Here is a 26,710-nt window from a genome sequence, read left to right on the forward strand (position 1 = left end):
CCACTGATGTAAAAGCCATGAAAATTAAACACCAATATTCCTGTTAGTTTCATTTAAATTAGATGATGTTTGGAAGAAACAGTGAGAGAAAGATAAATATTTTGCTAAAAACTTTAGAATCTGCCCTTTCTCCAGACAAAGGGTGAAAATTGCTTTACGAAAGCTATACACCATTACTATTCCCTTCACAAATCTGCATGAATATTGTGCTCTGCAAGTTGCAAACCACCCACTGACAGCTGCACTTACCTTCTGAGATTTTCCTGGAACACACCAAAAGCTTTAAAGCAAAAGTACATTGCCAGGGTGAAGAAACACACTGAATGCTTCAGCTAAATGCAACTGAGCTGATACTTACATACAACATTTATGCTGAGTACAGATTTTTAAGGACTTATAACCCTTATTAAGACAAGGATTATTTAATTAAAGTGCTATTAGTTACTAGTGATTATGAGACTGTGCTGTCTCATTTAATGTCATCATTGTGGCAGAAGTGTTCGCCCCCAACCTTAGGTAGATGCACAATACAGACCAAAAGAAAAAAAAAGAAAAAAGCATGCTTTTTGGCATTCTTTCAGTTTTTGGCATTCCTTCAGCTCATGGAGTGCAAGTCGAGCTACAAATCATTCATTTTTAAAAGAAGTTAACGCTGAAATAAATATTTTGTTTACATAGAGGCATATTCCTATAAAAAAAAACTTGCTGTAAATACATAATGCTGTTTTTATTACTTGCATTTTGTTTGTACTAATTAATCATTCTAAGTCATGCACTGTTAAATTCCATTGAAACATGCACCGTTAGAAGGTATGGGATGTACTACTAAGAATTACCATAACAAGCAATTACTAAAATCTGAATTTGTATGCCTTAAAACCATCATGCTGCTAACTTATTTAACATTTAACTTATTAACTTATTTAATTAACTCACTTATTTAACATTTTCATTAAGTGACATAATGAAAATCATGCCATACTAGGCAGACATTGTATGACGTATAAACAGACATAAGCTTCATATGCAAGAACCATATGAAAGCTTACCTTAGATGACACTATACATTCAAAAATCCTTACTGTGTAACTAAGGGAGAGAGAGAAAGAGAAGTAACAGTTTAATTGCAAACACAAAAGTGGAGAGAAAATGTTGAGTGAAATTATTATTACAATTATGTCAAAGTGATAATTTAATCCTTAGTCATGTAAAATATATGGGAATAGAAGCACATGAAGAGTAAAAGGTAGGGATCCAGTTCCACTTCAAAATTATCATTAATATGTAAAAGCTAGATTAATAGGTACAAGTAACTATAAAAACCTCTAATTAGTCTCAAGTATAGATTGGAACCAAATTATATTTATGATAAAAGTTTCCAAATGTAGCTTCAAAGAAGCTACCACATACATATATATATAGAGAGAGTATTTTCCACTAGGGGGGAAAAAAGGCACACACATAACACTGAACAATATATATATGTATGTTGAAACTCTGTAAGGCAAAATAATCAAGTACAGACTAATTACATACCTGTGCACTATAGTATGTACTTTGTCATATATCCATATTTACATTACTAAAGCATGCTGTTTACCCTGTAGGAGCCCTTACCTTTAATTAAACATTTTTACTCTATAAAACACCCATATATGTATACATTTATCTATGTTTATATCTATAAAAATACTGAACTTTTTACCTATTGTAGCCTTTTAAGAAAAATACAGTAGTTTGAAAGCTGTGGAAACATTATCCAGTCTGATCTCCTAACATGTTTTAGGACTGAAATCGTAAGTCTATAATACATTGCAGACCAGTTTCTGGACATCACTGTCATTTTAAAACTGCACTGTTAATAGTCTGAATCTGGGCAAGAGTGCAAGGAAAGAGGCATTTCTATAGAAAGAGGCAAATTTTCTGAACCCCAACGAACTTGAATGCAAAATAAGCTCTAGAAGAAATGAAGTAAATAAAGTAAAATTTTCTGCTTGTAAGTAATTGAATCAAGATTTCATCCTTAAAATTGGTCGGTTTAAGTTCAGGCATGAACTTAACAGATTATCATTCTGAGCACTAATTTGTAATCAAAGAGAAATGCCCTATAAAGAATGCCTTTTTAAAGTGCAGCAAATGACTTTATGATACTTCTGGTCTTTCAATAATTCTACAAACTAATTGAGAGCTGGTTTATTTGAAATGCTTATTTCTTTGTCCTGGAAAGATCTAAGTGTTGTAGTCAAATATATTCACAGTGATTAAATAATTCTTTATAGATACATGTACTTTTATGAAATATGTCTACAACCTCAGTAATTCTGATATTAAATACCCATGGTTGGATATTGTCTTGATTAATTTGGCCTTCTTTGCTCATGTGACATAGACAGTGTATGCCATGAGACTCTAGCTAGTTGAATCTAAAAAAGCAAAGAAATACACACTTAGCATGCAGAAAAGGCATTTGCATGTGGAAAGAGAGGGTGGGAATGAAATGGAATGTCCAGAGGAGTACGCGCATTGTAAACCTGATTATCCCCCGCCAAGCTGAGTGGTTCTCCTGGGTTAATTACTCCATGATAGATCACTGCAGAATTAGAATATTTATAGTGGTATTTATTTGCATTTGAAATTTTTCTCAGTTGATCTTAACACCTTTTAAAAATAAAATTTCTTATACAGCAACTTTGCCATCATCAACCTATTATTAGAGTGATCACCAACCTTTATTTCACTTCTAAGATAAAGGTTCTCCAAAGCTGTTTTTTCCATGATAAAAGAAGCACAGCACCTTATCTAATTCTTTTCATCGACCTCAGTGAAGCTGATAAGGAATCAGTTTTTTAGTGCTTGTAATGAGGGATTTAGAGCCAAATTTAGGGATCTATTTCAACAAACTCAAAAGATATATACAGTATTTTTGTAATGAGATTCTGCGTATGTTATTATCTTTCAATATAGATGAGAAAGAGTCCTCCATAACATGACTCTTTACACAAACACATTTACAAAAAAAGGCCACTAAATGTGTAATTGTACTGAGTAGGCCATGTAACATCCATCTTTAAATTCACTCAGCAAAACTTAAAACCAAAGAACAGAAGATTGAATGTCTGAAATAACACCAGTACATGAAAAACCTCTTATGAGGACAGAAAAAGTTTTTATTATTTTTATTGTGCTTATATGGATCACTAAAACATTTCAGGAAATGAGCATTACATTTAGCAACAGCTAGGGGGGTTAATTTTACACCTAAAATAGTGTAAGAAAATGGCTAAAATGTAGAAAATTGTAGCATACTGATAATATTCATAGCCAGAATATTCCAATATTATGCACACTCTGAAATCCTAGGCTGTTCAGATACTTTTGGGGCTGAGTATTTATATAGGGACAATAAATTTATGTTCTCCAATATTTCAGAGATGGATGGCTAAAAGTAACTCTAGCCAGCATAAGGAAATATGCTTGCTACAATAAATACTCTTGCATAGCACAAGAGCAGGACTAGCATGACTTACTAGTTAAGTCAAACCTACTATCTGTAGTAACAGCACCATAGCTTGTAGGTTCCCCAGATAGGCATCAGAGCCTTGAGCCTGTTAATCTTATTCCGACAACATTCAGTTCTATCTCATCATCTTACAAATCCAGACTTTGGTAGTCTGACTTGCTGGAATAAAGCTGAACTGGTTTAAAGCTGTACGTATGAAAACAAACACACACTAACACACACACAGACTGCAATTCATTTCCAGTGAGTCAGAAATCCACAGGTCTCTGCTCTGCATCAGCATGGCGAGCAGTCATCTGGGGAGCCCTCCTAAATGAACAAACAGGCTGGGAAACTTAAGAGGATGATAAATCAACATGTAAGTCAATAGAAGAGAGAAATAAGGTGTAATGATGTCTTTGTACTCTGGCTGTTTAAGAGTAATTTGCTATATTTGCCTAGAGCAGACGCTGAGCCTATCCTGGTTTGCTAAGCTTCAGCTGCTGTGTTCGTTTAACAACATAACATAACTTGGCTTTTCAGTATAAAAAAAATAGAAAAGTAACTTTCTCAGGTGTTGAGGTCTTCTGTTATGCTGTGAAATAGAAAGTTTGCTTGTGATTAAAGAAAGCAATCTTACTTCCATGATGAGGACATCACCTTTTAAATACAGTATCTTAAAAATAAAAAATAAAAACTAAGAAATGCATTATTTTTATTTTCATTATATTATTGAAGTGTTCAACTGAACATAGACAAAACATTTATTGAAATGTCTGCTTGCTGGCAAATCTGAGCTGTGGGACAAGATACATCAGAAAATACAGAGAATGGAAACTGAAATGCGAAATAAACACAACACAATCCATAAAAATATTAAATGTGGTTTTAATTATAGACTAGCATGATGGCAGTAATGTCACCTAAATAACCTCTGAATTCCTTAGTTAGACACTTCCTATCAGCTGTCTTTAGGCAGTTTTCCTTACTTATAACCTCAGAATAATTTTTCGAGAAACAGTTTATTCCACAGTTGAAACTAAGCCTTTGGTAGGAATTAGTCCAGCTAAATATGACCCTATCTTTTCCTAGGAAGTAATTTTCTGAAAAATATGGTCCTGAGATTATTCACTAGTTATCCTATCCAAGTCCTGTTGCCATTCATGGTATCCCAGTTAATTCTAAACTACCTGAAATTCACAAAACTTTGGAATGGAATGGAAAATGGAAACAGAACAAATGAAAGCAACCAGCATTATTTTGTCCTAATAGAGCTAATTTAATTTAATGCAGGAAAGCTGAACTTCCTTTTGCACTTGCCTTGCATCCTTTCAGCTCTGTGGACAGTTCTCAGGCAAAGAGGGTGTTTGCAGTGTTTTGCATCCCTTCTTACCTCTCACTTCCAGTTTGCAGTCCACCTCTGCCTCTCCCAGCTCGTTGACAGCTCTGCAGGTGTAGGTGCCTCCGTCGTAGGGGCTGGGCTTGCGGATCTCCAAGGTGCACACGCCTTGGTTGCTGAACATCCTGTACCTCGGGTCATTCATTATCAGCACTTTGTTTTTCATCCACGTTATTTTGGGCTGTGGTAAGGAAAAACAACAGCAACAACAACCAGCCAAACAAGCAACAACAAGGAAGTCCAAATGCACAAAGCTGTGAACTGAAATATTTTATCCCCTATTTTGTGGTGTTCAGTTAAAGCCGAGTAATCAAGAAATGATAAAAAATAGATAAAGTAGTGATAGAAAGGAACCTGTGAATCTTAAAGATAAGCATTGGCTGCATCATCTAGTTTTTAGCACTTTCTTTTTCAGTGCAGCTCTTATCAGCTAATTAAAGTCATAAGTGCAAGCCTGTTATCAATACAAGAACTGTGTAATGATAGCAAACATCTGATGATTAGCTTTTGACATCCAATTACTCTAAGTCAATAGGAAATACAGTAATTTGCAGTCAGAAACTGTGAAGGTGAAGGGTGAACAGCACGTTGGATTTCTCATTTTACTAGGCCAGTTCAGTTTCTCACACTAAAAAAAAGATCTCAAAAAGACACAATTCAAAAGAAAGTGCAAGACATATTGTGCAGTGGGTCTGAGAAACAACCTGGCACCCAGAGCATTCCTGCAATTTGCTAACTTAGAGAATAATTAGCTCTTTATAGAGCTAATAGAATATATAATAATTGTGGTTTTTAGTAGCAAGTTTTACTGCTATATTAACTGTGCAGCTGTTGTCAGGGAGAGTCCAAACAAAGCCCAGCCTTTTCCTGAGTTTCTGCCCCTTCACTGAGTCATTCACTATTGTAGTGCCTGTAGCACAGGCAAGCAGCTCCTTTATTTTTGCATTCTTTAGAACCCACACCTGACTCTTTGCCTTCAGCCTGGCCTGTGAGTTAAATGGTAAAAGTTGCATGTAATTTTCCCTGTGAGGTTAAACTCTCTGGTGTTTTCAGTGCTGCTGTCAGGGCTGTGCTGTACCTTGGGGTTGCCCCTGACGCTGCAGTTCAGGGTGGCGTTGTAGCCAGCGACAGCAAACGTGTTCACCAGGGGCTGCGTGAACAGCGGCCGCTCGCTGAAGTCAAAGTCATCGTACACTGGGTATTTGTACACTTTACCTGTGAAGGGAAAATTAAACATTCATATAAAGAGCCTTGGCAGGTGGTTAAACACCCAAGTGCATTAAATGCACAGAGTCAGTTCTGATCTGCACTGCTTTAGGTACAACGTGACTCCAGTGGCTGCACTAGCAGGGGAGGATGGAGGTGGGTCTGCACACCTCCAGCAGATTATGCTATTATGCTACTCACCTCCCTGATTATGCTATGGCATTGATGTCTGAGAGTGTCTCTGTTTCCTGTGCAGGTGGTACACAAAGCAATACAGGTTCATTCTGTGTCTGTGCCTGCATGCCCTGCATGCTAGAGAGCAGGATGGATCCTCTGTATATACATCCTCTATATACTGCAGGATGCCTGTCTTTGCCAAGTCTTGTTCACTCTGCTGCCAATTATTTTTTGTGGTTTGTTCTGATTATAAACTGTCCCTATGTCTGAAAATCTATTTTTCTTTCTGCTTCAAACAGTGCGCTGACACTACAGTGAATGGATGCAGGGTCTGAACAAGGAAAACATGGTGGTAAAATGTATTTTGTCACTGCCAGTTTATCTCCACTCTGCAATGGAGATCACCACCAATAAATCCTCTTCAGCTACACATTCAGCTGGCATTTAAAGTGGCTGGACAGACAGACATCTATTCCTGTGCACAGGTATCATTATGCAGCTTTGCTTCACTGAAAGCTGAACCAAGCTGTCATACTGACTTCCGTGCAGCTTAGGCCTGATACTTGCTCTCATGAGAAGGGCAAGTAAAGCAGTGCTGAAAAAGAATTCCTAGAGCCATTCTCTTGTTCATGACTCCAGAGTCTTCAGCCTAGCTGGGTTGTGCAGGTTTGTGTCTGTCCTCTGCATCATGGCAGTCATGTGTTCTTCCTTTCAGGCAAACTGCTTTGATTTTCATCCTGTGAGCTATTGTTTTTAGAATTTCTTTTCCCTAGGAAAGTTTTGGGATTTTTAAGGTTACAGTGCCATTTCCAATTGACATCTGAAATGTCAGGATTTTGACTGCAGAACCAGATTTTGCCTAGCCCCATCTTCAAGAGATGTGAAGCAGGGGCTGTGCTTTTCTGTTGCATCCTGCCTGAAGTGGAGGGAGTGCCTGCACAGCTGATTCCAAGTCTCCAGAGGAGGACAGTGACCCACTGCTTCTAACAGAGCAGCAGCTTTACTCCTCTCCAGCTCTTATCAATGCATATGTGCCAGTGGTCATGTGGTGAGTCTGAGATCCAAGACCATAGAAAATGTCAGATCATGGGAGAAGTGTCCCACTCCTGATTAAAAACAGTGACTATGAGCTATGTGGACAAACCAGGAGGTCTAAATAGGAAATGGCCTTGCTGTTGGATCTGGCCTTGTGGCTGGGAGTGTCTCTGAACACTTTAGAGACACGGCCTTTACCTCGAGCCACTTTCCAGCCTCTGACCCCCCCTCCCCCTTGATGAGGTATGGATAATTAACCAACCATCCTTGGCAATCAGAGCACTCTCTTTGGTCATGGTTGCATCCTCGCTGAGGCCACACATGTTCTCGGCAAAGACCCTGAAGTAGTACTCGTTGCCTATGACCAGCTCGTTGATGGTGGCACTGGTGCGGTGGTAGTGCTCGATCACGGTGAACCACTCCTGAAAGGACAGACACACAGACACACAGGGTCAGCTCTCCCCCATGTTGGGTGCCATCTATAAGACCATGTCTGGCTGGGCTGTTAGGGTCCAATCCTGCTAGATATGGACATTAGCCCACATGATCTTACATAGACAAAAGCAAAAGACTGGAAGCACTCTTCTCCACGTGGGAATGAATGTCCTCTATTTAATGACTTGAGAACCACCAGATGAAAAAACCAGCATGGGAAGAGACCAGCCAGCTGCCTTTAGGGGGTTTTGTACCTGGGGGAATGGGGGGCAGAGGATGGGGACCAGAGTAAGGAGACGTGAGGGGAGGGACTGACCAGGGAATAGATCACCATGAGGTATTGGGCAGAGGGGCAGGTCAGGGAGAGACCATGTGATGGGAGAGGGGAATAACAAACCACATGATATAACAAAAACTATTCAATATAAAGACTCCTCTGTGCAAATCTCTAATAACCCAGAGCAAAACAACAACTAAATAACCTATTTAGTGCAGTACATGCCCCAGCACCCTGCATCACCCAGACATCCACTGGAAGGATCACCAAGCTTCTGGGAGCAGGTTCTTCTTTGAAGAGAATGCAGCTAACAATAATTAATAATTAATAGTGAAATGAGTGATGATGGCAGTGCAGCAGAGCTCTCTGCTGAGCAGTCAAGGCCAAACCGTGCTGAATTGTTGCACGGAAGGGCAGCTGGAATGGCTCATTTTAGGAACTGCAGGCTTACAAAGGTTGTGTTGTGTGAGCAAGGCAGGTTCCCTCATTCTTGATCCACACTGCTGACAGAGAAAGTACAGTTGCAGATAACAAAACTGCATTCCCTTGGGGAAGGCAGAAGCGTGTGCTGTTCTGCAGTAATATGCAATCACAGAGGCCACTGCACTAATCTGCCCTCTCTGTCACAGGCTGAGTGTTCATGAGAAATGTTCTTCTGTGCTTGTGGTCCTCTGATATCTAAAGGCCAAGATGGGCAAGTGGGTTTTAGTGCTTTAGTCTTGCAGCAGTAACAGGATGTGTGAATTCTGTCCTATTACACAATACCTAAACAACAATCTGAGCTGAAGGAGGTTAATGCTAAAAATGCAATTAATACAAAGTGCAATTTGACCACAGCAATGTTTTTGCTTTTCTTTACTCTGCCCTAAATAGTTTTCTTGCTTTTCTAAAGCTGAACTTGTGCTGAGTTCCCTGTACACAGTTTGCATTCATATTTGGTCAACATTAAGAGCCAAAGTTCCTTTGGGAAAACGGTTTTTTTGTAGAAGACCAGCTGTGCTAGAATTGCAAAATGCACCACCACAGATACGGTGAGGAAAGTGACCTGAATGATCCATTTCCCACTGAACCCTAGATGCTGCTTGCTGTTGTTACTTTCTCCTTATCACAGTTATTTAGAGGGGAAATTGTTCTGATCACTGTACCAGAGATCATATCTTCTTACAGTCTCAAGAGAAGGAGAAAGAGAAGGATGGGAAGGAAAATAGAGGCATAGGAAGAATGAATTGATCAGACAATGATGGAGATCAACATATTAATGTGGGGGATAAGAGAGGACAGCAAAAGATTTTCTTGGAGAAGGCAGGTCCTTAAATATTGCCCTAGATTTAACATTTACTGCAAATTTAAACACTGGAAATCTGAGAATCTGACTACTGTCTTTTAAGAAAGTGTTGTACAGTTTAAATTATTTTTTTGTTTAAATTTTTGTTAGTTTAATGAAAATAATAAATATTTCTGTATTGCACTTTTCATCTGTACATCTCAGAGTGGTTACAGAAGTACCTATGAACTGTTTTGCCATGGGTAGTAAAGGAGTGGCAGTGACTTACACAGTGTGACATTGCAGGTTTGAAAACAGCAGCAATGGAACACTTTGGTTCTGGTAGCAGCCTACAAGATTCAGAATTAATATTTTAAGGTTTTGTTTTCTCTCCTGAGGCAAAGGAAAAATGCAGAATTACTTTTCTCCTTCCCATTTTTAGTCCTCCTCTTTGGAATAATTTGAAAATATTTCCACTCCTAGTGATGAAGAGATTTTTAGAGTTTTAGAGATTTTTAGAGGGTCCTGTAGAGATTTTTCAAATGCTAAGAAATCAGTGCTTTTTAGCACTGATCCTTTTAAGCATGTAAAGCTTTTTGTTTTTAAAAGGGACGATTCATTAGTACATCCAGCTTTTAAACATCTCCTTATTACTTACCATACTCTTCTTATCTGCTTTTTGAATAGTGTACCCAGTAATGGCAGCATTGCCATCATCTTTTGGTGGCTTCCATGATAAATTCACATTCTCCCCCCAGACATCCTCAATAGTCACAACCTCTGGTGGGCCTGGGCGATCTGCAACACAAATATGAGACATTCTACTGTTTGCTTTCTCTATCTTTTTCCCACTCACATCTTCCCATTAGTTTGATTTCTCTGTCTTTCTTTCAAAAAAAAAAAGTCAAAAGAAAGATGTAGTTGCAAAATAAAACTTTCCAAAGTGAAGGCATGTCAGAATTACAATAAATTTAATAAAGTTTTGCTGCCAGTTTTGCCTATTATGTAAAGGAATGGATGGTAAAAATGAAAAATAAATGTGTTTTCTTGCCAGCCTTTCCTACTTTCAGCATTTAGGATTTCTTCCACAGTGCATTTGTGACAAATTTACTATGAATTTGATTATGAATTTGATACCATCACCGTCTGTGGGTAGCACTCAACAGGAAAAATCTTGCATCCTGGATAGACAAGAACCTGAGGGGCTTAACAGAGAAAAACAAGAGACTGACACATTCCAACAACCCTATGGTGTATGCAGATTTCCTGAGAGACCCCAAACCTACAGCCAAATAATAGAACATGGAGAGGAATCACTGCCAAGAAAGATGGCAGCATTCCCATTTTCCTGTGGCCTTGGAACAGCTGGATCCATTTCCGTTTCTCCAAACATACCAACGATCTGAATGTCTATGGTGGCTTTGTCCACCAGGTTCTCCACCTCCACTTTCATGTCGTACTCTCCGGAGTGGCCCCGTTCTGCCTTCCTGATGAAGATGATGGTGTCGTGCTCCGTGTTACGGATGTTGATGTCGTTCTTGTCGATTGGAGAACCGTTCTTCTCCCACGATACTTTCGCCCTTGGTTTTCCCTGCAAGGAGCCAGGAAACAATTTTGGTATGATTTTTGTTTGGAGAGAAAAGGGAAGAGAAGGAAACGGGTTTATTTCCCTTTTTTTTTTTTCCCAAACAGGAAGTAAAAGCTGTCCTGAAATGTGACAGTGTTCACAGGGGCCTGAGGATGAGGGAAGAGACGAGGATCTGACTCCATGTTTCAGAAGGCTTGATTTATTATTTTATGATATATATTATATTAAAACTATACTAAAAGATTAGAAGAAAGGATTTCCTCAGAAGGCTAGCTAAGAATAGAAAAAGAGAGAATGATAACAAAGGCTTGTGGCTTGGACTCTCTGTCAGAGCCAGCTGACTGTGATTGGCCATTAATTAGAAACAACCACATGAGACCAATCACAGATGCACCTGTTGCATTCCACAGCAGCAGATAATCATTGTTTACATTTTGTTTCTGAGGCTTCCCAGCTTCTCAGGAGGAAAAATCCTAAGGAAAGGATTTTTCATAAAAGATGTCTGTGACACTGAAAGAAACAGAATTATTTTTAAAATTATACACCATTTACAGATGCAATCATACCAATTCACCTAAAATGTAACTTTCTCTCCTTTTTTTTTTTTTTCTTTTTGCTCAGAAGACTGAAAATATTTGCAAATTCTCACTATATTGAACAATTATCTCTCTGGTTAAATTGACAAATAATTTCCAGTTTTCTGAAAGAAAAGGAGAGAAAAATAACCCACAGAAAGTACAGAACAAAGTATTTCACTCTCTGGAAATGCTTACATTCTCTACATTGCCAGTGAAAGAGGAAAGTAATAGATTCAACCTCCAGGGATCCTAAACTCGCTTCTTTCATTACAAAGGAAGTTGTAATAGCTGCTAGGAAGGTTGGATTGATCTCTTTTGTGTGCCATTTTTTGTGTGTCTAAGTGCCCAATACAGGCACTTAAAGTAGACTGAATTTCACATTCTCTGCTGTGGAATTTGCCTTCCACGGGCAAACAGTTTGCAGGTGCTGTCTGAAAAGGGTAATCTCACACCATTTTGAACACTTTATCTTAGAGAATAACCATAAAATATTCCTTTAATTTCTCAAGAAAAATATATCTTGCAGTGAATTGCTGATCAGGCATTTATGAGGCTTTTAACAGCCTCTGCGAAGCAGAGTTATGCCCATCCAGTGTCTTAAAATGTGCAGACATGAAATAGAACGGAGTTCTGCCATAATTCTTTTATTCAGAAGACGGACCTTGCAAGGAGAGAGGCTGGTGCTGTTTAAAAGGTATGGGAATGAAGGTTAGCATGATGCTGTGGGAAAACTGGTTACATATTTTGGAAATAATCATTTACAGTTGTGATCTCAAGGATTTAACAGCTGCAGTCTTCCTGCTCTTCCCCTCACTTTTCCTCTCTCATGACAAGGAAGTTATTAAATGCTACTGTTCCACTCTTGATACCCATATTTAACTACTTCCAGCGCAGCCCCTTTGCATTGTGCAATTGTCTCTGGTGCAAAATCTACTGTGAAGATTTGTAAGTGTCCTTTGGATGACAGATGACCAATCAGTCTGAGTTACCCAATTCATTACTTGGTTGAACATTATTTATTTGAGATGTTGAACCAAAAATTTTGGTTCAACAAAAAACCAAACACCTCTGTACTTCCACATGTGCTTGAGGTACCTGACTGGCCAAAGTTACAGAGAAATCGGTTAAAAAGCATAAGTATAAAAAAAAAAAACAAAGGCAAAAAAAAGGTAAAAATAATTTTTCTGTCAGTATTTTTAGTTCTTACCTGGAAAGGAATAACAAGATTCACAGTTTCTCCAACTCTTCGAGTATAGGTTTGTTTTAAGTGTCTTGGTAGACGAATCTTTGGAGGTTCTGAATGAAACAAAAGCTTGTGTTAAGCACTTATCTTCCTTTGTAACCAAGGCAGCACTGGTGTGCATCAGTATAAAAATTAGACAGTGTGGTCTAAAATTCCCAGAAGTGACTAATGAATGAAGTGTCTTAAATTTCTTGGTCCCCCAGTGTTGCATTCAGGACACAATCAGCTTTTATAACACCAAATGCAATGATGGTATTACAAGAGGGAAGCTTAGAGGAACTTAAAAAAAGTACCATCAGGATCAAACTCTGCAGAAAAGAAATGCCCTGAAAAACCGAGAAATAAAGGCTCAGAAATTAAACAAAATTATGAATTATTCAAAAATGGTTTCATGATTTCTAGCCACCATACAATGGCTTTGTAAGGCCATATAATCAGTTGACAATAATAAGTAAATATTAGCCTTTAAAAACCACAGATATTAGTATGGAAACAGGGTGTATTTGTGGGCAAGTGTAGGCAGCAGGATCTTACCTATCACTTCCTTGACTAAAATAGGCTGTGGGTGGTACTTGGGCTCACTTTCACCAGCAGCATTCACAGCTTTTACTCTCACAAGGATTTTTGAGCCAGTTGGAAGGCCATTGATGGTGAACTTTGTTTTGTCTGTCAGCTCTGGGTTAGCCACGATCCATTCATCAGCTGGTTTAGGGAAGTGAGGGGAGGAGGAGAAATCCAAAAAACAGGGAATTATAAATACATCCACATCATGGACAAAGAAAATTACAGTACAGTAATAAACTTGTGGGTTTGTTTTTCTATTTTGTTTTTCTTATTGTGCTGTAACACAATGTAGTTTCATTTTAATACATAGGAAGAATGTTTCAAACCCTAAAGACTTTCTGCTGATTATGTAATTGTATATTCATATATTTGTATATATTTATATAATTATGTAAATCTTATTAGAATATGGCTATAATTTAAGTGTACCAGAGAGAAAAATGGTTAGATTTTTAAATTCGGCTAGAATAAAACAAGGGGGAAAAAGAATGTATTTGCCAAAGCACTCATCATTGCTTTAACAGCTTCCTCGAAGAGAAATGGGTTTTGCAATTAATTTCAACCAGTACTGAGTACCCTTGAAAGTATAACTGAGAAATAAAAGAAACACAGAGTATTTACACATTGCAATGAAATGCCATCTCTCCTCATGCCCTTAAAAAAAGGAAGGCTGTGTCAGAATTATTCACATAATTACAGCATTCTGGGATTTTTAATCCTGCCCCCAGGTGGTCACATGAAATTAATGGAATGATGATAAGAGTACAGTCTTTAAAACAGCTTCCATTACAAGCCATACTTTGTTATCCACCCTGTCCTCCCAGCACAGACTGCCCTGACACTGCTGGGCACAGGAGCCAGGTTTATGATCCAGCAAATCAGGATCAATAGCTCCCACACCATGTAAAGCTAGCACTGTGAAATGGGCACAAAAGACAGAGAACTGTTATCAACTGAGAGCCCTGCAGAACTAGAGCGTAGTGCTGTGGCACATTTTCATAACTGTCTTGCTTTTAGGAATTAACTTTTCCTTCAAGCTTCAAGCAGAAAAGGATTTCAATCAATGCTTGCTTCCCAAGTATCTCCCCCTCCCCTTACACCTATGCTACAGAAAATTCCATAGACTGTTGCCCCTAAAATTCACCATCAGGAATTTATCTTTAATTTATGAAGAGAGATTTTCTTTTATTAAAGAAGACTTATATCCTTTGTGGAATACTGTACCTTCCAGGTTAAAAGGTGGCTCCCCCAATTCCTCAGACTGATCTGTCGATATACCTTGAGAGAATCCATCTTTAAAATTAATCAGAGACACCCACTTTCACACAGATGGAGCATTTTGTCAGTGGTTAGCAATTCCTGTTAGTAAGTATGCAAAGATAGATGCTGGGCTTTACAGATTTAGAGAACCCACATTTAGGGAGAAAAGAGATGGAAAGAGGGCATCCAGATCACAGAACAGTTATATGTGATGCCCACAGGAAAGATAAAGGATGAAAGAAGAGGAGGATATAAAGTTCTATGAGTTTTTTGGGCCCCAGAGTAGCCCTAGAAATATGAAAGGAAAGAGACGAAAGGAACACTTGGAAGAGAGAAATGAAACAAACTGATGATGAGAGAAAGTGTAGAAGGAGAAGAAAACACATCGTAGAAGGGATAAGGAAATCAGAGATGAATTCTGAGTAAGAGAGACAGAAAAAAAGAGGTCTTGGAAAAAAACTTGGAGGAAACAGAGGAAGAGAACACATTTAGCTAAAGGTAACATAGATAGAAGATTAAAGAAGACCAGACCCATGGATGATGACAGATATGATGTAAACCCTAAGGCTTTATTTCCTGAACAAAGTTATCACTGTCCTGGATTTCCTGTAATCCTGGAGCTGGCTATTTTCAGGATAATAACAATATTATTCTAGTATTTTTGCCTGGTCCTGGATGAGTACACTGGCAGAGGTCTCAGCCAACAGAAAGTCTCTGAAGTACTTATTTACTGGCTATAAAACCACCTGGGGAGCTCTCTCTCTCCATATATACACATATATATTCTATATTCATGCTATTCACACCTGTGCAATACTGGGTCAGGATACTCATGATGAGAATCCAGTACTTCAGTAATATGCATGGAGTGTACATAGTTAACTCCAAGAATCCACCATATTGATCAAGTTATTTGGTTCTGACTAAAAGGGAAATACCAGTTTTGCAAAGCCAAACCAATGTTTATGATGCGTTATTCTTCTAAATTATCTTTATATATATATTTTATCTTCCTACTGTCAGCTTGTGATTTCTCCTAATGATTGCTATGTTAAGGAAGACTCTAAAAAGCCCTCTTGAAAACTAATTCAGTGACAACAATGAAAGAATGGAGAATGTAAATACAGATGAGTTTACAGACAGATAACTAGGAGAAAAAAGAAGCAGAATGAATATAGACAGTCATAAAAAGTATCTTGAAATTAAAAAGAGTTATTAAACATTACAGAAAAAATTAGTTTGAGGCAGAACAGGGCTGAGAAAAAAGAGGCACTAAGATGTTGCAAGAAAGGAAAAAAACAAGTGAACAGAGAAAAAAAATGAATAATCCAATAACATGACTTTTAAAATTGGTATTTTAAAATTGGCATTTTAAAATTGGCATTTTCTACTTATCTTGCTTCTTCCTAAGCATTTTCATAACATATATACATAATGTCAATTGTGTATATATAGATGTATATGCATATATAGGAGGTATATATAGATATACATAAACACTCAAAACTATGTAAAATACATTGTACCCATTGTATTTTAACTGAGGTGGGTAACAGTAAAATGACAGACTTGGCTGCCATTTTGTTGTATCTTCATGTGTTTAAAACCTATCTGGAAAAAAAAAGTAAAGAATTTGTTCCATTTAACAGGTATGCAATGTTCTTCTGTCTAACAGAACTTTAAAGACAGATGTAGAAGATTCCTTTTCAAAGCCATACTTTGAATTAACCTGTCTGTACTTCTCATCCTCTCTTATCACTTGATTTGGATATCACATACTCTAATGTCAAGCACCTTTAACTTTTCCCTTCCATTCTACCCAACTCTACACAGAGCATAATATAGAGCATACACTGAAATCCTCACGTTGACAGTCCCCTTCATATTCCCCTACACCTGGGCTGTGCAGTGGAAACAGAGTCAGAACACTGTGCCTTGATGGAAGACTGCACGCTGACTCACTCTGAGCTGTTCCCACAGCTCCCTCCCAAAATACAAGGAAAACCCTTCCTACCATTCCAGCTGTGTCTGCCTTCAGGTACTCTCCTCCGGGTCTCGGAGCTCCTTGAAGTCCTGCTCCTTAAAGACATTCATCTCAACACTACCAGATGCTGAGTGCTCCTGAGAAAAGCCAGGAGTGGATCTTCACAGCCTCTCCCCTTTGCCTGGGAGAGGGCTTAGTGTACTTTGATGCCGTGGCACCTGGCCACGTTTATGACCTACTGTTCTCCTGGATTTTCTGAATCTGAAACATGTGACAGCATCAATGACACGTTCTGTCCTCTATCTCTTGTCTCCAGGCTATGGACTGTGTTCATGGAGAGCTTCCATTGAAAGAAATGCCTCTGTGAGAAACGGTGTTCAACCCCTCACTTGATTTTCAGCACAGTTAAAAGCAACAGTGGAGATGAAGATAACTGTGTGCCCTTCATCCACATCCACAACATTGCTGCAGTTGGTGGTGTTGGTCCACAGAGGCTATTTGATACTTACCCGGGTGCTGGTGGATTTAACTTTTTGAAAATAGACTTAATTTGATGCCATTTCAGAAGAAAATCTGCTGGAGAAATACTAAGTTTCTGCTGCTTGATCCCCAAAAGATTCTTAGCTGTAAAATATCATTTATATTTCCCTGTTCCTACCTATTTTACTCACAAAAGTTAATTCACTCTCTTTATCTTCCTCCTTCAGTTCTAATATATTTCTGTCTTAGACTGACATAGCTAAAGATCCCCAAAACTGCACTGAAATGTTTGAGAAATTAAATATCTAGAAGTGGACGTTGTATGCCTAGATGACTTTTTCATAAGCTACTGATGAGGCTGTTCTCAGTGTTGGCAGCTGGCACTTGAAGTTATTAATATGTCAACATAGGGATTACCACAATGAGGACCTCTTGTCCCTAAAACCCAGCCAACCTGAATGTATTTTCATAATTTCATATTTGTAGTCATTATTTCCTGTGCCTTCATCCACCAATGAACTCTTCACTGCCCTAACTCTCATTTAGCACCTGAAAGAGGGGAGTTATTAGCAAGGTACATGGCACATTACAACAGATTACATGGCTTTTGATTTGGATTTCAAATCAAGAGTAAGATATGTTGAACCACAATCAGGGGGTGGCATCTGGAATACAAACCAAAGGAAGCCTGACCAAAACCCTGCTCCTTGAGGTTTTCTGCCTGATTAGTCTCTGCCTGACAGCCAGAGCACCTGATACCTGTAGAGAAAAAATGGAGACAGTCTCACCCACATTCCCTGTGGGTCAGGCACCCCGGGTGCTGTCACTTACTTCCTTCAAAGCAGTATTCCACCACGTAGCCATCCAGCCCCGCCGCCCCGATCTGGTCCGGGGGCCTCCACTTCATTGTCACCGAGGTGTCGGTCACACTGTCCACTGCCAGCAGGGTTGGGGGGCTGGTGACAGCTGCAGCAAGCAGGGAGAAGGCAGAACACTGTGTTACTGTGAAAGGTTTTTATGTTTATGGTCTGTGTTTCTCTGGTTTAGCATCGCAGGTGACAGGCTATCCTGCCTACCAGGATGATTTCCCATCTGTCACTATAGGACACGGAACAACCCAAGCAACAGCACACACTGCTGCTCTCAAGGTGAAGGAAAAAGGGAAGTTTATTATCTGACTCCAACATTTATAGTTTTCTAAAAGTGACAGTGGATTGGAAGGTGAAAGTGCCACCTCTCCAATGACACTGGTCAAACCAGCACTCTATCAAATTTCTCCTCCTCCATAAAAGAATGCAAAACAATATGTTATTTACAGAAAGTGTGTGAGAAAGTTTGTCACAAGAATGTAAACATCAGAAAGCTTAGAAAATCCTAAAAATCAGGGCGACATCCATCATCCCTGGCATGTGTTCCCCAATTAGGACCACACTCCTACTGTGGTCCTAATTGGGAACACATGCCAGGGATGATCCCATATATGCTCACATCCCTTATATGCTCACAGCCTGACCCAGAGATAAATTCCTCCTGCTGAGGAGAGAGAAGGACAAGCAGCTGTGGCTGGTAGAGCAGAGAAGTTGGGAGCAGCATATTCAAGTTGGGAGCAGTGTATTCCATCTCAGCAGGTGCATTCTGGCAAGAAGGGAGCATGCTTGAGCTGTAACAGACCCCTCCTTCCTCCTCCTCTGCATTCTGGGGGTGCTGCTGAGCAAGGGGGGAACCTTTGCTGATCTACAGAACAGGACAGCTTTCTTTTACAGGAACTTGTGGTGTGATGGTGTTTGCAGGGGTCCCAGGACGAGGGAAGAGATGAGAATCTTGACTCCATGTTTCAGAAGGCCAATTTATTATTTTATGATATATATTATATTAAAACTATACTAAAAGAATAGAAGAAAGGATTTAATCAGAAGACTAGCAAGGAATAAAAAAGAATGGGATGATAATAAAATCTTGTGACTGACAAGAGTTTGAGACAGCTGGACCGTGATTGGATATTAATTAAAAATTACCACATGAGACGGATCACAAATCCACCTGTTGCATTCCACAGCAGCAGATCACTGCTGTTTACGTTTTGTTTCTGTGGCCTCTCAGCTTCTCAGGAGAAAAGTACCCTAGCCAAAGGATTTTTCATAAAATATGTCCATGACACTTGTGGTTGTCACCACAGTTTGAAAATCTGTTTCTTTATATGAAAAGCCCACTGAGTTAGCCTGTCACTGTGGGAATGACAAAGCCTTCTAGTTGTCACACTAATAAAGAATTACATAATTGTGTGATTTTAATAACATATGAATGATTATGTTCTAAATGCATACCTATCTCTGCATTTGTTTACTTACCTAAAGGAACAAAGGACTTGGAGGGCATGCTTGGCTTGGACATGCCAATGGCATTGACAGCAAACACACGGACCTCATAAGCAACACCTTCAATCATTTTCTTCGGCTCAAAAGTTGTTTCCTTGCACAGTTCAAAATTCAGCCTCATCCACCTGGAGCTTTGTTTCTTTTTCCTCTCAATGAAATATCCTTTTGACCAGAAAAGATTTTATCATAATAAGTGAAGTGGCACAAAGGTCAGTAATAAAAGGTCTATTTTTGACTGCCCAGTGACAATTTTTTAACTGGATAAGCCTCAATATTCCCTCCTAGCTTCAGAGTGATAATTTTCCTCATTGCAAGCTATCTGAGAGTCACCTATTTGCTTTCATAGCCATATATGAGCTTTTTTTGGACTTGGAAGGCTGCTGTGTTTAGTTCAGAGTGAAAAGGGCCTGGTCCTACTGACCTCTGGGTCCCTCTGTCTTTCTTCTTGGTTTGGTGTATTTATTAAAAGATATTCCATTTTACTCAGTAAATTCTGAAATTTCCTTCTAACACAAACAGGCTAATAGCAATGCCAAGTTTGGTTTTATAAGAGGTTGTCTTTCAACTAGGGGACATGATAATGTAACAAGATAGAAAATGACAAATCTCAAAGCATTAGAAAAACAGGAATTTGATAAAGTCAGAATAGGTAGAACATTCTAGCTACTGGATATTCCCAGCACCACTTTCCAGGGCCTGGGCTAAACTCTGATCCTGCTGCATCCACTATTTGGTGTTTGTTTCTTTTGTCTGTATTAGAGAGTCATCACCAAAAAAAAAAAGTATCTACCTAAAATGGGTGATCCACCATCATTTGCTGGAGGTTCCCAGGTCATAATACACCAGTCTTCACCCACCTCAGTCACATTTGGTGCCTGAGGAGGATCAGGAACGTCTGTTGAAAACAAAGTAGATATTATTAAAAAAAAAAATCTTTCTTCTTTTTGCATAGGTTGAAATTAAAAATGTCAAATAAGAAACAAATCAAAATAGTTGTTGAGGTGCAAAAGGAATTCCTAATGAAGAGAGAGAGCGGGGGGAAAATAAATTTAGTGGATCCTGGCTGGTGGTTAGGAATAGATGAATGCCAAGGTGTCTGCATGGTCGAGACACTTGAGAGGCTCTGGAGGGCCTGTGCCAAGACAGAGCCCACAGCCCAGGGAGAGGGGAGAGCCAGGAGTGATCGGGACAGCCTGAAGCAATCAGAGGAGTCTGGCCCCTATCAAAGCAGCAATAAACTCCTACTTAAATCCCTTCCAAGCTCCTACTCCCTTCAGTAACACCCAATTCCACACCAGAAAATGGGGAAACATAGGAAAATGGGAGTTTCCTGAGACTCTACTGTGACGGTGTTCAGAGGCTCTTAGGATGAGGGAAGAGACAAGGATCTGACTCCATGTTTCAGAAAGCTTGATTTATTATTTTATGATATATATATTATATTAAAACTATTCTAAATGAATAGAAGAAAAGATTTCATCAGAAGGGTTGCTATGAGTACAACAGCAAAGAATGATAACAAAGGTTTGTGGCTTGGCTCTCTGTCTGAGCCAGCTGAGTGTGATTGGCCATTAATTAGAAACAACCACATGAGACCAATCAAAGATGCACCTGTTGCATTCCACAGCAGCCGATAATCAATGTTTACATTTTGTTCCTGAAGCCTCTCAGCTTCCCAAGAGGAAAAATCCTGAGGAAAGGATTTTCCATAAAAGATGTCTGTGACACTCTACCCCAGTGACATGGCTCATGGGCTCTGTTTCACAGGACTTACCAACCACTTTGATGTTGATCAGGGCTGTGTCCTCTCCAGCCTCATTCTTTAAGGTGATTCTGAAAGGACCCGAATCCTCCCTCTCAGCTGCATCAATGACCAGGCAGCTGCTGTCTGGGTAGGATTCTGCCCGGATTCTTCCACTGTCTGTGACCATCTAGGAACCACAGAGAGCAGAGGGAAAAGTCATATTGTCTGGATTTGAGAGTCAAAATACTCAAAAATCAAAATTTGAAAGCAGTACAGGTCACTTCAACAAAAATATTAAAGCAACTGTAAGAAAAACCACACCAAACCTCAGCATTTTAGTCACCTAATGATGAAAAAAAATGAAAAAATAACTCAAATAAGTAAGACATGATAACTGTTTACTACTCATTGCAACACAAAGGATGAGGCACTAGGCTTCTCCTTCTAGGTAGAACACACTTTTGCCAACACCACATATCATTAATTTGATGGAAAAAGAATAGCTGATTCTTCCAAAAGTCAGATCAAAAGGAAGTAATTCACTTTAAAGGTGAGAGTGATTGTAATGGTCAGTAGTTTCTCCTCACGGATTTCAAATGCTGTCTCATATTTTGGAGGAGGAGCTCTCCTAGAGTAATTCCCTGTTTGGACAGGACCACAGTGGTGACACTGCAATTAATATTTGAAAAATAGTGGTCACAAATTGGACCAGATAGGTTTGATGAATGCACTAGTGGTAAAATGTTCCAGCTTCTACATTGCACAATGAATATTTAAATGTGAAAAACAATTATTTTGGTATTTACACAGCCAGAGACTGATCTAAGCAAAAGTTTTGCTTTAAGACACCAGATGCAAGACTCCAATTTCTCAGTCTATTGTTTCATTTGAGACTTGAACTCCATTAGAATTTATCATTCATTTTCCAAAGCCAGACCATGTCATGGCTTCCTGCCAAAACCTGGCAGCCATTCTGGGCATTAAATGTATAGAAGCAGCCATTTGGTAAATTTTCACAACTTTTCTTCTACATCCAATATATCATTCTCCTCTTCTATACTTTATAGCAAACTCATTTTTTTTTCCTTATTAATTTCAGGCTTTCCTTAAAAAGACCCAAAAGTTAAATAATATTTACCTGTTTTACCCTTCTTTTTTGAGCAATGAGCATTTTTAAATACAAGGCATCTCCCCCTTATTTTCTGCCATTAAAAAAATTTCTTCAAAATGCTGAAGATTATTTTTTTGAAGGAAAAGGCTCCTGGTAAAGCTAAAGAAATATCTACAGTGACAATGTACCTTGTCCCCTCTACTCCAAAAGACTTTTGGAGGTGGTTCACCAGTGATGGGGATCTCGAGTCGTAGTTTGTTTCCTGCCACAACTGTCACAGTGTTGTTTTCCCCAAGACCATCCAGGTGAAGTTTAGGAGGATCTGAAAAAGGAGAGATTGTCCAAGTTAGACAAGCAACTGCTGCTCTGAGAGCTCAGTGACCTGGGACAGGTCTGCAACACACAGAAATATGCTCTGTGTTTTATTTTCTTGGTATTTTTAAGCAACTGGGTTTTGTTTTAAAGAAAAGTTGTGAAGAAAAATCTATTTAAGGAAATAGCTGCCTGATGAAAAAGAAATCAGGGCACCATAGACAGTTTGGAATAAAAAGACCATATGAAAAAACACACAACTGTTTCCCTGAGGCAGAATTATGTGTATTTAGGTAACTTCTGAGAGCAGTTTCCTCTAAGTGGCTCTTGAGAATTTCAGCTGTGGGCTTTTTATTATGGCACATTTAACCATGCTTCAACCTTCACTGTCCTTACAGTTTAAAAATTTATAAACCCCAATCATTTTCTGAAAACAAAATTATCACTGTGTTTATGGAAGGCAACTGATTAATATCCTCTGGCATCTTTTTTTAACATATTAGAAATATAAGAATGGTCATTCCCCTCTTGTACCACTTCCCTGTTTGCTCTCTCTAAATCTCACCAATATCCCACATTTTTCAGGTTCAATTAAAAAACATGTTTTCTAAAAGTTTGGTAATTTATACTGCTCTCCTTTCAACTTCCAAGTTGCTGGTTGCAGCTAGAAGCTGGTGAGGCATTGCTGTGGGAATAGTCAATGCCCTGTTTTATTTTTGTTTGAAGGACTGGGATCACTTACAAGCCTCCTGCTTTTCTGAAAGCCTCCTGCTTTTAGTTTCCATATGTCACAGGAAGATGTTCTATTCAGGTCCCTGTGCAGTCTACTTACCCACAATATGTACTTTGCATGGAATATTAATGTTGTAGGCGTCTGGCACAAACATGTATTCACCCTCATCATCGACAGCAGAAACTGGTATAACAAATCTGTGGATTCTGTAAAAGAATTGAGAAAGAAGTCTGTGTAAATTATTTTTGAAGACTGGTTGAGGCTATAAGGAAAAGTCTGTGAAAATTTTAGGAGATCTGTGAAAGTGAGTAAAATTACTGACTAAAAATCCTTTGCTTGTTGCTTATTGGTGGTTTAGGTGATTGAATACTTTGTGCTTTGTACAAAATATTACTGAGACAATCACCAAATAAAGTAACCAATTCTAATATTGTTTGTTTGAACACAGAACAAGGAAAATACAGGAATGTAATCTCTTCTACACAGGGATTCTATGCTGCTGCCATTCAATTGCAATTTGCTTGTTTAAGAAAAAATCTGCAGGTGATCCCATTGTGGGAATATTCTGACTTTTGTTGGACCATCTTTGTGAGTTGATACAAACAGGAGCTATGAGAAAAAGAGGCACAGAAAGGAAAGAGAAAAGGAATTATATATTTTATATATGTATATTGTATATTTTAATAATGTCTAACAATAATTTAATTTTTCTGTTTAATATCCCATACCAACAGCAACAGTAATGGCAAGAAAAATCAACAGCTTGAACTTAGGCAGATCCAGGATTTGATTATTATCCTCCACAGCCAAATTACACAAAAGAAGATTACAAAATAAGATTAAAGGAAGCAAGGAGACATGGCTTTTAAAATGACAGAAATAAGTAAGTCTTGAGGGACAGAGGTTAGGCTTGATTAGCAGATAATTTTTAGTGAGGTAACCCACATACTGGCACAACTCCATGGTGTCATTCCACCAAAAGCCACGTCAATACACAACAGGCTTACCTTCCTTTGTGATAAAGCTTTACACGGTCACTGGCTTCAATCAGCTGCCCATTTTTGTACCATTTCCCTTCCACATTCTCAGATATCTCACACTTCAAGTGGATTTCCTGTCCCAGCCTTACAGTCTGGTCTTCTAGTGCAAGTGATATCTTCAGAGGTCTCACTTAGGAACACAGAAGCAGATACATTAAAGAAAGGTGATGGAGCTCAGTAACCATGGGAGGGTCATTTCCTACTTAATAATGAAACCATGAATTGGTCAGGGTGCCAATTTGTACAAAATAGTCAAGAGTAGCATGAGTATTACAAGTAAAAATGTACATTTATGTGCAATGCAAGATAACTTCAGAGCGTGGACCAGATAAATTTTGTTTAAAGAGTACTGCACAAACAAAGCTGAGAGGACTACACAGTCCTGTGTTTGTGCCTAGGTTTGGCTTTCCTGTGAAAACCTTAAAGGACTGAAGAAAAGCAGATACTTCCCTTGAAAATTCACTTTGTTGACCTGTTGTACCTTTGGATGGATTGCTTTGTTTTCCATATTAATGGTGTGACAGGAAGTTAACAAGCAGAGCTAGTTCATGGCCTGCTGCTGGAAATAGTTTCTAAAGGGAAGTTTTCTTCATTATTCTGGAGATCCACAGAAAAAAAAATGCTGTGGGAGTTAAGTCTCCTTTTTAACTCCCAGGGAAAGGCAAGAAAATTGTTAATTTCTGTGGCACATGAATTGCAGAGCAAGGTGGATGATACTCACAGTCAACTGAAAGCTTGGCTTCTGATTGCCCTCCAGTTGTCATTACTGAGTAGGTTGCAGTGTCATTTTTGGCAGCTTCCTCTATGACCAAAGTGTGTTTTTTACCCTCAACCTTAATCCGATACCGAGATTTAGGATCGTTGGAAAGTTCTACACCATTTCTAAACCTAATGGAAAGGAAAGGATTTTTATTTTTCCAAAGGAAGTCCTGTGCAAGTAAGACTTCCACAGATTGGAACTCTCAGAGGAGACTTTACAAGACTGTAAGGCACTAGAGAAGGTTAAACAAACTCATCCATGAATGTATAAGGGTGTTTTTGGTGTTGCTACATTTTTAATAAGGTTTTATTGAGATTTTCTTAACAATTTTTGATTTTACTGTTTTAGGAAAAAGCTGCCCACATTTTTGCCCACAATTAAAATCTTCTGGGTTTCATTTTCATGGAAGCTGTTCAAAGAATGTCTCACCATTTCACATTTGCATCATCCTCAGACACTTCACAGCTCAGCTCTACTCGTTCACCAACATAGGTGCTGGTGTCCTCCAGGCCTTTGGTCACCAAAATTGGAGGATCTTTGGAAAGAAAAAAATACAGATTTACGATCTGAGAGGGAACACCAAGTGAAAGAGATTTTCTAAATCTCGCTATAGAAGGCAGTATTATTTTCAAGTTCTAATATGAGCATCAGTACAGCCTTTTCTGCCTTAAATCAGAAAATTGCTCTTTAGAATGATAGTAGGAAATTTGCTCAATGAAAGCAACATTTCTTCATATTAATACCTGTTTTGCTTTGATAATCAACACCATAGGAGCAAATAGAGTGAAGATACAGCCTCCCATTCATAAATGTTGATAGAGTATTTCCTCAAATCAGTGCAAATGGAATGAAAACCGGCTTCTAGAAAGCCTTGTCTGAGGGCACTTGGACAATATCAGAGTCCAGTGCACAGTACCAAGTTGAGTGTATCCCCATTTCAGGGTTTTCACTAAGCTGCTAACTACAGGATGAGGAAAAAATAAATGGCCAGGGATCACAGAAATACCAAGTGATCCTAACAGCTGCTAATGCAAATTCAAAAATATACCAAACCAGATCCTCCCTGATAATTTCTGTTGCAGCCAAAGAAGCCACATAAATTTAGGGCAGGTGAAACAGCACCAAGCTGACAGAGTTACCTCTCACAAACAGTTCTGTGGAGCATTTCTCATCACCAGCTGTTACGTAATAGCGAGCATCGTCTGTCATCGTGCAGTTATTGATGAACAAAATTCTCTGGTTTCCTTTGTGCTCAAAAATGTATCTGTTTGGACAGGAATGCAGCAAAGACACATTAGCAAAACTTCTGGACATCTTTTGCTTTATGTGGAAAGTGCTGTAGGGATTTTTAGAGGCAAAAGTACAGGGGTTTACACAGTACTGGGAAAATTGTCCTTGGAAGCAATTTCCAAGTTTCAACAGAGCTGTCATAGACTTCTATCAAAAAAAAAAGAGCTGTGGTGTAGAGTGACAATGAACTGCTTTTGGCCTGTTCCAAGATCCCAGGTCTGGGTGATATGAAAAGAAGAAATTAAAAAAGAAAAAAGAAGCTGGAATCAAATGGTGGCAAATAAAATGGAGTCTGAAACTCTAGATGAGTAAAGCTGAAAATAACCAGTAAGAGGACACCATCACTCATTCCAACA

The 26,710-nt window shown here is 38.8% G+C and overlaps 1 protein-coding gene across 1 annotated transcript in view; it reads right to left on the reverse strand.

Moving 5' to 3' along the window:
* Positions 1 to 26,710, reverse strand: part of MYBPC1 (myosin binding protein C1) — a 49,617-nt gene that overhangs the window by 1,476 nt on the left and 21,431 nt on the right. Inside the window, exons 13-33 of the mRNA XM_064729972.1 lie at positions 26,204 to 26,328; positions 25,494 to 25,599; positions 25,026 to 25,192; positions 24,272 to 24,434; positions 23,364 to 23,470; positions 22,408 to 22,541; positions 21,139 to 21,295; positions 20,155 to 20,259; positions 19,338 to 19,526; positions 17,821 to 17,955; positions 17,668 to 17,748; positions 14,490 to 14,558; positions 13,236 to 13,403; positions 12,666 to 12,754; positions 10,688 to 10,883; positions 9,951 to 10,090; positions 7,579 to 7,738; positions 5,977 to 6,113; positions 4,893 to 5,079; positions 2,532 to 2,590; positions 1,083 to 1,089 (exon numbers count right to left, since the gene is read on the reverse strand). Of these exons, the coding sequence (XP_064586042.1) occupies positions 1,083 to 1,089; positions 2,532 to 2,590; positions 4,893 to 5,079; positions 5,977 to 6,113; positions 7,579 to 7,738; positions 9,951 to 10,090; positions 10,688 to 10,883; positions 12,666 to 12,754; positions 13,236 to 13,403; positions 14,490 to 14,558; positions 17,668 to 17,748; positions 17,821 to 17,955; positions 19,338 to 19,526; positions 20,155 to 20,259; positions 21,139 to 21,295; positions 22,408 to 22,541; positions 23,364 to 23,470; positions 24,272 to 24,434; positions 25,026 to 25,192; positions 25,494 to 25,599; positions 26,204 to 26,328 (2,681 nt within the window). The remainder of the gene's footprint in view (positions 1 to 1,082; positions 1,090 to 2,531; positions 2,591 to 4,892; positions 5,080 to 5,976; positions 6,114 to 7,578; positions 7,739 to 9,950; positions 10,091 to 10,687; positions 10,884 to 12,665; positions 12,755 to 13,235; positions 13,404 to 14,489; positions 14,559 to 17,667; positions 17,749 to 17,820; positions 17,956 to 19,337; positions 19,527 to 20,154; positions 20,260 to 21,138; positions 21,296 to 22,407; positions 22,542 to 23,363; positions 23,471 to 24,271; positions 24,435 to 25,025; positions 25,193 to 25,493; positions 25,600 to 26,203; positions 26,329 to 26,710) is intronic.

The sequence above is a fragment of the Zonotrichia leucophrys genome, chromosome 1A, assembly GCF_028769735.1.
Source record: "Zonotrichia leucophrys gambelii isolate GWCS_2022_RI chromosome 1A, RI_Zleu_2.0, whole genome shotgun sequence".
NCBI classification, from domain to species: Eukaryota; Metazoa; Chordata; class Aves; order Passeriformes; family Passerellidae; genus Zonotrichia; species Zonotrichia leucophrys.